Source organism: Anopheles coustani, chromosome 3, assembly GCF_943734705.1.
Source record: "Anopheles coustani chromosome 3, idAnoCousDA_361_x.2, whole genome shotgun sequence".
In the NCBI taxonomy this organism is placed as follows: Eukaryota; Metazoa; Arthropoda; class Insecta; order Diptera; family Culicidae; genus Anopheles; species Anopheles coustani.
The window spans coordinates 97,427,236-97,438,107 of record NC_071288.1 but is presented as its reverse complement, the minus strand read 5'-3'; the positions used below and the strand labels follow the sequence as shown (position 1 = coordinate 97,438,107).

The following is a 10,872-nucleotide window of genomic DNA, read 5'->3' as shown; positions in this document are numbered from 1 at the left end:
TATTCTCAACTATAAAGTTAAGGGGTTAAGTATCAACCAACTAGGCTAATTCCTTTCTTTTTCCATTTTCGTTGTCTTCGCCTCTGATGGTAAGCTGTTTCACGTTAAATTACCGTTTCGGGAGTGTTTATCGTTTGTTTTGCATGCTTTTTTCGACGTTTCCCTTACACAACCCTTTTTTTCTATCCAGTGTCTTGCCGATGAATTCCGCGAGCTGAACCAGAGAGGCTAAGGCGTTCGCCTTCTTCCGCTAGATTATGTCTCTTTCTACATCAACTTGCACCTCATGAGCCCATGATTTTCCACGCAGGATGATAATAATAATCATATTGTTAGTTATGATGCGAACGAATACGTGTTCATATTGGCTGACCGGACGGGCTGAAACTACTCACCTCGCTTTTGGTTGCATCTCACGTGGGCTCACATCGGTCGTGCTGGACGTTGGAAGCGAACCCCCGGGGCTGTCGATGAGGTTAGACCGATGTGAGACAATTGGCGGGCATCGATGGGAGAAGGTGATCGATCGTCCAGTCAATGGGGCGAGATCACAACCATGTGCAAAGTAAGCGTAGCACTCGCCACGGTCCTTAAATCGATGTTTGCATAGGTCAGTCGCGGATCATTAGGCGAGAAAGACTTATTCGAGCTGGATCATGAGGAAGGCATCAATGTTGTTAACAAGCATGATAAATGTTATGTAAAGTGGTAAAACGAAGAACCGGTGCAACAGTTACGACAATCGTCGTATTAATCAGTGTGCAATATCTGTAACAAAGAATAAGATGCACCCCAAGGGTGAGTTTGTCTGCGATGCTTATGGGCAAGACAATAATGACAGCATCGAACGTAAATTCGTGCTGCATTTTTCGTCAATATGGCGGCAAGCTCAAAAGTCACATTTTACCCGTTTGGACCACAGCTGAAGGCAACAGCGGACGAAAACGACCTCCTTCGTGGCAGTTCTATTATACGATGGTGTAAAATGGCATCTGCAACCGCCGTACGACTTTGGAGACTCATGTCGTTGCAAAGGAAAATGCAAAGCAAACACATGCTGGGGTGGCAAACGCACCACAACTGGCCTCGTACGCTTCAACAGCCGCGATATGTGTGTGCCCGATGCATAAATAATCGTTTACAAATGGTTCACTTCACTTTATTGATACATTATGGGTGTGCTCTCTTAAATCAACTCTCGATGCCGCCACCGCAGCCGATACCAACCCCTCCCCCTTCCCTCCTCGAGGATCGTCTGGGGAAGCTGGATGTTGGCAGTTTCACGACTCTGCCAGTCGCGGCACGTTGCTCCCTTTTGTCGCCTACGACGATCTCGGCAAAGATTAATCCAAGTTGCTCCGCTAAAGGAAAGCCTTTGTAAGGAGTCAAGCGATCCGTATATAGCGAATAGTGGCAGAGACCCGAGAGCAAGGCAGCCGCTGGCAGGGAGGAAAACACAGGCAGGGTGATCTTAGCCGCAAAAAGCCGTGCATGAGCAAAGCTTGCCCGGCCGCGTACGAACCGGTACTTAGCATTTTACATACATTACATTTTAAGCCAAGTACTCTCTCACACACGGCTTCATGCGTTGTGCCAAGCGTACCGGTGCAGAGCCTGCAGTCGTTTGTGTCGCGAAGCGGTAGCCACCGCAACACCTTGAGACCAGCGAGGTTCGACGAAGGCGGTTGATGAGAGGCTCGTAGCACTCGCCGCAAAGAGATGTATCCGCCAAACCCTTTGCTTAGCGCACACGCACTGCTGTCTGGGTGTGTTTACCTTCTACGGTAAGTGCAGTACTTGCCGAGAGCCAAGCTTACGTGCAGTTTCAACTTGCGGCTAGAGGCAAATCGTCAGAGAGGCTCGTCGGGACCACTCCAGAGCAGCGGCAAGGATATTCCCCAAACTTGAAAGAGTTCGGAAATGAGCCAAACGTTTACACACGCACCCTTTATCGCAATATAGGTCTGGCAATGGGAGGGGGGGAGATGGTATTCTTTAGTGTAAAACAACGATAATGCAGCGATCTGTATTGCAAATACAGAACATCGGAGCCTTTTAAGCGCCTAATGTAAGAGTGTAGGAGAACATCCTTTAAGAAACTGACTGATCGGATGTGTGATCTTACAGTTGATCACTGAATGGGATCTAGAGCAAGCGAGGCGTGCTCTTAGGAGAACTCTTTAAAACACAAAATTTTTCAACGCACCTTTTGCACTGCGTGATCGTAAATTATCCTCAGAAGACGTTGGAAACGATGGAAAGCGAGAGAGCGTAAAAAATTAGCATCAGGAGGTGACGAAGGTATTGGAGGTGCAGCAAGGTACTCCAGAACACGATCTCCCTTCGGAGCCGGGTGACGGAGGCTGGTGAAAGTGGGCGCGCAAGGGATCTGGCCGTCGCCTCGTAACGAACCGCCCAAAGCGAGGTGAATAAAAACACCTCCGGCGATAGCGAAACTCGATCCACATCCACGAGACGAGCAGCGATCATCGACGCCGAACGCCACGAAACGGTGGCAGGGTGTTGTCGAGGAAGGTGGAGTTGTGAGGAAGGCTGAAGCCTGCTCGTCCAGGGCTCGTTAGAAGAGTTGAGTTGGGTCAATTAGCACATGGTGAAAAGAATCCCTCAGTAATGGGCCGGGTCTGCAGAACGGGCTGCGGAAAGCGTTGGCCGGGGCGGACGGACGGGCGGGAGTTCTCCCGTTCAGCTCATTTCCCGCCGCTAGCCGCGCCTTCAACATCTCATCACCGGCTGGAGCATGGCGCTGAACCTCGAACAATCTAGATGGGCGAACAGTCAAGCCCAATAATCCGCGCTGGCAGTCGTCGGAAGAGTGTACTCTCAGACGCTCTCTTGTATGCTCTCTTCAAGAGGGCGACACAGAGAGGCATCAAGAACGCGCGTTTAGCGGCGGCGTACTTTTTCTCGCGGATTCGCGCGGTCACTCGACAAAGCATCCAACGCGGGACTCGCTGCACACTCTTTTCGCCAGATAATTAAGTGAACGATGTCTAATCGAGCGTCATAATTTTTACGCTTCTTCGCTTGCTTCCTAGCCCTTTTTGCTAAATAGCACGGTAGGGTGGCATTGTTGTTGTCTTTGATGCAAGGTACTGAAGCACAATTACAGTTTTCAGAACTGCTCTCCGGTTCTTTGAGTCATCGAACCATCTGTACGTAGGGGTAATTTTCTTTACACTGTCCGGAGCCTTCCTTTTTATGTCCGTTCGAAACGTCTTCCACCGAAAATTTTATGCTTGAAAAATCAAACTGGCAATATTTTCCTTATTTACTTGAAATATTTAAACTTGTCCAAATGCTCTGCATGGAACTGCCATTCCATCGAGAACTACGAGCTTTAAGATCAATCCAAACCAAACCAAGAATGAAACTAAAATGTTTCAATATTTTACAATTAACTCTTTAGTTCATTGATCAAACAGGACCCTCTGTGACGTAACGAACATTACGCTCAGTTCAAGCGCCACCACCGAAATCAATCCGAAAAGGCGTAAGCCCCCAAAGCTCCCCAAGTTTTTATGTTAGGAACAGATAAACAGTTATGGTTTATGCTGTCGATATGATGGCCAATATTAATACTCTTTTAGGAACTTTTGTTTTCAATCAATGGCACTACAAAATCCTGTAGAAATGTCAGTAATTACGAAAACTGACAAAACCGCATTGGTATTCGTAATCCTGAAGCAGTTTCGAAAAAAGAAACGGTGAAGCATTACCAATGACCACGCCGTCTCGTGAACAATAGTACGTTTCATTCAATTGCATCATAAGTCGTTCCCTGAAGTAGTGGTTGGGAACCAATAATTGACTTCCTTTTTGTGCACATTTTACATGCCGCCATGCTCGGAATGCACAACGAGCTAAACACAAATTGCAGCACTGCCATTGCTGGTAGTGGTGTGATGTTTCGTACTTACTCCCTGCTGCAGCGGTTCGGCATTGCACTTCACGGTTATGCATACCATTTATCAAGCCCGGTTTGTGCCGCGAGTAGCGCATAGAAGCAGCGCAAGTGCAGCTGCTGACAGGTCGGGTGCCGCGCTGTCGTTTGTACGATTAGCACCATACGCGAGTAGCAGCGTGTCCGGTGCCCACTTTATGCGAGTTCCCGACAAGCAAGCCGCGAAAGAAATAGCGGGAAGCCCTACCGGAAGAACTGTATCCGTCGCTTCCTGGACATTAAGATGGGCGAATGCAGTCGGAGGATTGTGCTAAAAATGGCTCCCACAATTATATTTTTCTTACACACTACCATGCGTATGATCTACACGACATGATGTAGCTGAACTGGCCGCAATATCGTTCACGAATCGCAATACATCCTCAATTGACGCATCTTGAATGCATTCCAGGGGTTGTATATGCTTTCACTGGCGCCTTAGTTTTTCTAGATCGTCTGTCTTATTTATCTATTTGAACGTGAATTATAATAGTGCTTTCATAGTCACTGCAGGTGAATTTGAATCTTAATTTTCAATAGAGATGAACTTCATTAATTTGTTTTCCATATCCGAGCAGCAATTATTTCGGCCAATCAGAACAACGATGACGACGAGCTTTTCCAAGCTATCAACTCGTGATGCTGGGCATTGGACTTGACTACCTCCTGGCCGATCGACTATCTCCTGGCGACCGGAAATTCTCTCCCCTCTAGTTCCAACCCTCACATTGATCGCGTTGAATGATTTTTCCGATCTTCTACGATCGTAGTGCTCGGAAGATTGGTATGGTAATGCTGCACGCTCTACGGACGGGAGTGGGGCTAATAAGCCCCTTCAAACATTGTAGAATTGGTAGCATTCGAACATCATGCCTACCTTCTTGCCAACCCGATTCCGCAATGTTCAACCGCTATGCTGCTAGATGAACCACATAATCGCAGGCTATTCTGACAATCCCCTTTGCCCGATCGGATGTTGGAAATTATGAGGCTTCCCGGAGCCTCCCGGACGTTTCCCATAATCACCATTTTCCCCGTCGACCCTCTCTCAATCTTCCATTCGCCATGACTTCGTTCCTTTTGGGAAAAGTAGAAACGCGCTTGATGTGCACGACGTTAGGATAGGGATGCGTAGCTGTTCTTATGCCATTCGCAAGTAGAATATCGCTAATCATAATGTTGCTTACGATTGAACTAAACTGCCCATTTGCGAGATCCGTTCTGAACGTGTGTGCAAGCTTTTGCCACATTTTTAACCACTTACAGTGATTTATCTTCATATTTGGATGGACCTCCCGTCCGATTCCCCAAAGACACCCCAATAATTCGCACATCGGGAGAAATGGTCGGCCCCGAGCGTTATAAGGTATGAAAACATATCTTCCTTTATTATTCTGTGCACCAACACCACAGCAGTACGGAATTAAAATGCTCGTCGACCGGGAGCGCGATCACTTGCCTTTTGGGGAGTAGGGCGACCATTGGAGAGTCATCGATCGGTTACAATCTTTCATCCCCGCCACAACGGAGTACGTGACACCATGTTCAAAGAAGCAGCCGCGCTTCTTTGCACTGCAGAAGGAACCAAAGGTTGTCCCGACCGCATGATGTCATACGTATGCTCTGCCCCATCGATGGCTGAAATGAGCGAAAATTCCTACTCCAAACCTACGGAAACGGATGCCGCATTCTTGTGTGCTCATCGGTAATCTTCACGTCGATGTCGTCTACATCGTCTTCATCAGGCGGGACTCCGCTGTTAGAAGCTCGTTGACAATCATGGTACCCTCAATGTGATGCCCTTTTACCAACTTTTATTACGGCCGCTACAAGTGGTGTTTCCCCAGCTAAGCGTCGCTGCGTTTTTGCTCCAACAACTCTCGATCGAGCTCACGATGTGACTACACGGCATCACATGTGCAGAGAAACAAGCGGGTCCTTCAATTGAACCTCGATCGCGAGAACCCATCAGCTCGGCGCCGTCGATTGCGAGAAATTGCAACTGCATCCAGAACTGCACTCTGTTGCACATAACCGGCAGCATCTCGAGCCTTTCGCAGGCGAGATCGAGACAGCACGCTGGATCAAGAACATCACACTGATATGTGTATGCGTGGGTCGAGGCGCTTGTTAATGTCATTAACCGCGTTGCGCCAAGGCACGCGGAGTGCTGGCCCACAACACGGAGTTTGCTGAGGAATGGGAAAATTTAACCGAAACAAGAAACAACGAAGTTCTGTTTTGTTGGTGTCTTGCATTTTAGCACAACCACAGCACAACCAATCAAGTATTACGAATCGAATGAAACGTATTCAATAGCATGAACCTAAACAGCTCCTAATATTTGGGGTCAGTTTTCAATCAGGGTTTGCTGTTTAGCTGTTAAGTCCGTTGACTCTTAATAATAAAATATTCTCTCAAAACCATCAAACGAACAGAATCTGGAATTCAGAACAATTTAAGATCATTGACATGTATTCCAATTTATTTAGTTTGAGTAAACTAAGATATAAATTTGATAACCTCACTTGACGCCTTGTTTTTCACGATAAAATAAACTATTTTTTATGTAATTTCTATATTTGATTATTGCTTTAAGTCAACATACCTCCCTGCATACAATCTAACCTTTAAATATTGGTTATACGAATGCGTATGTTACTTTTTGGGCGTTAAAGATGAAGAAACACAACAGTGTCGAAATGGTGTTCACCGCGCTCTAGCTTGCCAATGGTTGGCTGATTTCAATTTAAAACAACCACATCGAGTTTATTAGTATCAATTGACCGTGATTATATTATCGTGTCGCGAGTTTGTGTTTCAACGCTCTTTAGACAAGCTGTTTCGGGAGCCACTCAGCAGTGTTGTTCTCGGTCCCATAGCGACCTGTTGCGTTTTCATACTAAACGGTGTTTCTTCTACCAACGTAGAGAAAAGTCCCGAAAAAGGTACGCTATCGTGTGGTACACAAACGATTGTGTTTCGGTGGGGGAGTTTGAAACATAAAAATACCGACGCCGACCTTTCTTACGACACTTGGGCATAGGCCCGGACACAGTAGCAAAACCATAATAAAGCAACAAGAAAACGTCAAACACACTATGCTGTGACTGGTGTCTATTGCGCATGAATGCCATTGCTCGTGTGGTTGAAATGTTGTTCATGCGGTCTAGAAAATTGATTTCTTTAGTCGAAAGCATCATTCAGTCGGTGCCGTCGAGTGAAAGAATTTGCAGTTGAACAGAATTACAGATTACCCCTTTTACCTCAGCAACTATGTACAACTTCTACACTGCCAAATGATGCTTAAATACTGTCCTTTTTGTCGTCATCCAAGCAGTGAGGTACCGAGCAAAGCGCTCTTGTGAACCACAGTCCAGTGATTTGCTTATGAAAAAGCACGATTTGCCATAAACACGATAGCCCGTGGCGTGGTGTGTTGTAAGAAAAATTTTTCACCTTATCAACCGAGTTTAATTTGATAAGAGCCAAACGTAAGTAACAGTTGACATTACTTGAAGTTAAACATACCTTACTCACATTAAATATTTTTCTTTTTCCTTTTCGGTTCGGGCAGTTTCATCCAACCTCCCAGGAGTTGTGGTGTTACAGATAAGTAGGCAAATATGGCAACGCTTCTAAAAGCGTTTGGAAGCTTTTTCACTAAGCACCCCTTAGCGGGAAATGGACTTGTGTATGGTACACTGTACGTGGGTGCGGAATTTTCACAGCAAACAATCACAAGAAAATTCTTGGTAAGTTCTTTTACCGGCTATCAGCTACTGTTAATTGATGACATCAATTTGAATGTCATTACAGACGGATCCCCCACAGGACATTGATCGACCTACCATCGCCAGATACGCAGTTATGGGCACGTTTATATACTCACCTATTCTCTATAATTGGTGGGTGTGGAAAGGATCCAGCAATAGATAATGAAATCCAATTTTAAATCATGTTTAATTTTTCTAACAGCATTCCTATTTTTCTCTTGGTTTCTTTTTCCATTACTCTAACAATCATCACTGGGCTTTTTTTGTTATCTTCCCTTTATACTGGAATCTTCATGTGCATGAAAATGTCTCAAAAAAAAAAAAAATTCATGTAGCTGATGCGTCCGACGCTATATAGCTTCTTATACCCATTCGCAAGCAAATAATTTTCCACAATCAAGGATGAAGGATGCCGAGGCTTTTTGCTTTCGTAAGGTAAATTATGCACTCTTTTTCTCACACCAACAAGCACGGAGTAAAATCGTAACATTAATATGTATTAAACTGTTTACGGAACATGGGTCAATGGTTGCATTGCCAAAGTATTAACAATTGTAATTTTCATATTCTCGCCTAACGGTTTCTTGTAGGTACAAATGGCTAGATAAAGCCTTCCCCGGCACTGCCAAACGCATTGTAATGAAAAAGCTACTCCTGGACCAGTTCGTCCTAACTCCACCTTTGCTAGTTATATTCTTTACTGGTATGCGTTGGGCTAAGAGTTGATGTTAGCTTTACAACCAAATTAATCACCTTCTTATTCTTCTACCCATTGCAGGTATGTCGTTTATGGAACGACAGTCATCCGTCACCGAAGAGTGCCGTCAAAAGTTTGTACCAACTTTTGCTCGGTCCTGTTTATTTTGGCTTCCGGCACAAACGCTTAACTTCTTGCTGGTCCCCCCGAAGTTCCGCGTCGTCTACGTGGGCTCCTGTGCCTTCGCCTGGGTTAACATTCTCTGTTGGGTGAAACGCCAACAACTGGTCAACCGAAACGAAGTACAAGCAATCGACCGAACAATTTAAAACACTCAAAACAATGATACCATAACGCTTTTAGATAGGAAGTCAAAACGAGATATTTTCTATGAGAGAAGTTTTCACAATTTGTATATTTCACTGCTCACATCGTAACTCGCTGAATTCATTACTAAGGGAAGTTATCATTATTATTATTAGCGTACAATAAAAGCAATCTAGCAAGAATGATGGGTCTGCTGTACAAGATAAATAGAACTTTTTTTTTTCTAAAATCCGACGTAAATAAAGTCATATAAATCGCCCAAGTGTTTTCCATTTTCTTTCCCCAGGTATGTGTATTGGTGGGTCGCTGCATCAGTTAACATATTGTAAATAGTGGATTCATTTTCCGGCCTTCCCTATGTCCATTCTCCTGACCAACCATGTTGCTCTACTACGTTTAATCAACCGCAGCTGGCCACGTGGAAACGTTGTTGCCACGGACGAGAAAGAAGACAACCTATGCTAATATTAGCCACGATTTATAAAAATAATTCACACCATACTTTCCTCTCTAGTCTTCCGGTCTGCTAGCTTCTCCACCTTCGCCGCTACCATATGAATAAATTTCTATCTCGGACTGTGTGAAATAGTTTACTTGGAAAGCGGGAAAACTACACGACGTACGCAAGGATAGTAAAGGTTCGGCAGGCACAAAACCGAAAAATTGATTATAAACAAATGTTCTTTCTCGTATTCCACTTTCATCACTTTGCCTTATTGGACACTACGGTTACAGCTTTCAGGTGATAATGCTGTATGCTATATGACCGATTTTTAATTTCAAGCTTTGAACCATGGAATTACGTTTGTCAAACCCAAACATTTATTTATCAAAACTTTATAAATTGAAAGGAAAGCGAAGTTGTGTAAAATGCTACTTTTTTTTGTGGTTATATTTGAAACAAAATCCCACCGTCACTGGATTCCGTATTCGATCCTTACATCCCATGGCAATCTGCGGATAACCCTTCCACTTCCTACTGTTTCGTCCAACAAAGTTAACTGAACATGGCGGTTGAGTTGTGTATAATAAAAAATAGGAATAACAAAAACAACGCAGCACCCAGTCTTGTACGATCGTTGCCGAACGCATTACGCCAACAAATATGATTGCTCAGCACGATCAGCTCAGTAGCTGTGAGAGCTTGTACGGCAGGATGAGGATGTGTTGGGGAATATTTGTGTTTATTCGGATGATAGGGATACCCTGCGAGGGGTAAAGAAGGGAACCCCACCCTAGGTGGCCCAAGGGGAAGGATGAACATTTTCACATGTCAGAGAACGGCTTACGAGAAAACGCAAGAAGAACGGAGGAACGATTTATTTAACGACTAAGCGGACGATGGACGCGCGTATTTAGCGCCTCAACCTGTACTCTGATCCCCACCCTAAACGTCCTCCTGCTTCTCCCGTATACATCCGTCCCAAACTCAAAACTTCTTTTATTTGGCTATCTCTTTCAGTCTCGGTCTGGTGTGTACACCGCAACAAGCAACGTGTGGTTTATGTACAGGCGTAGTTTGTCGTAAACCACACCACGTAGCAGACTACGTTCGAATTTTCCGCTAGTACAATTGTGGGCTAAAATAAATTTCCCTGCCATCTACTACACCTTGGAAGCACCCACGAACCGATTTCTTCCAGCACACCGAACCGTTGTGAAGGGGAAATTTAGTTTTTCTTGGCGCAATGTTAGACCACACATTGAGTAGTGGCAAGCCGGATTTTTACAGACGGAGGCTCGATCATGCCGTGCATTACCGTACACATATTTCGTCAACTTGGACGATAAAGATCGATGCACCAAATATCGTACAGTTAGTACCATCCGCATTAGGACAGAGGAGGTGGAATAACTACGTAAAATAAACAACCTCACATTCCCTAAAGAGAACGCGGCTGGAAGCTGATGCACGTGTTTTTATTTTACCATGGTTTTCGTTCTCCTCCTTCCTGCTTTCATCAATTAAACACTCTGTCTCTTCCTGTTGATTCGTCATTGTTTCTAGAAACAATTGTCTACAACTCAAAATGGTACATAATCAAAACTGTTGATGCAATTATGACATTAATATTCATGCAAAAGCGGACGCCTGGTCATTCATATTTTCC

General features: G+C 44.7%; 1 protein-coding gene across 1 annotated transcript; it reads left to right on the top strand.

Moving 5' to 3' along the window:
* The first annotated feature begins 7,422 nt into the window (after nt 1-7,422).
* Nucleotides 7,423-8,962, top strand: LOC131260537 (mpv17-like protein). The gene is made up of 5 exons (XM_058262288.1): nt 7,423-7,455; nt 7,539-7,716; nt 7,781-7,869; nt 8,328-8,440; nt 8,516-8,962. The coding sequence occupies exons 2-5, from the start codon at nt 7,588-7,590 to the stop codon at nt 8,761-8,763; spliced, it is 579 nt and encodes a 192-aa protein (XP_058118271.1). The 5' UTR covers nt 7,423-7,455; nt 7,539-7,587; the 3' UTR covers nt 8,764-8,962.
* The last annotated feature ends 1,910 nt before the right edge of the window (nt 8,963-10,872 follow it).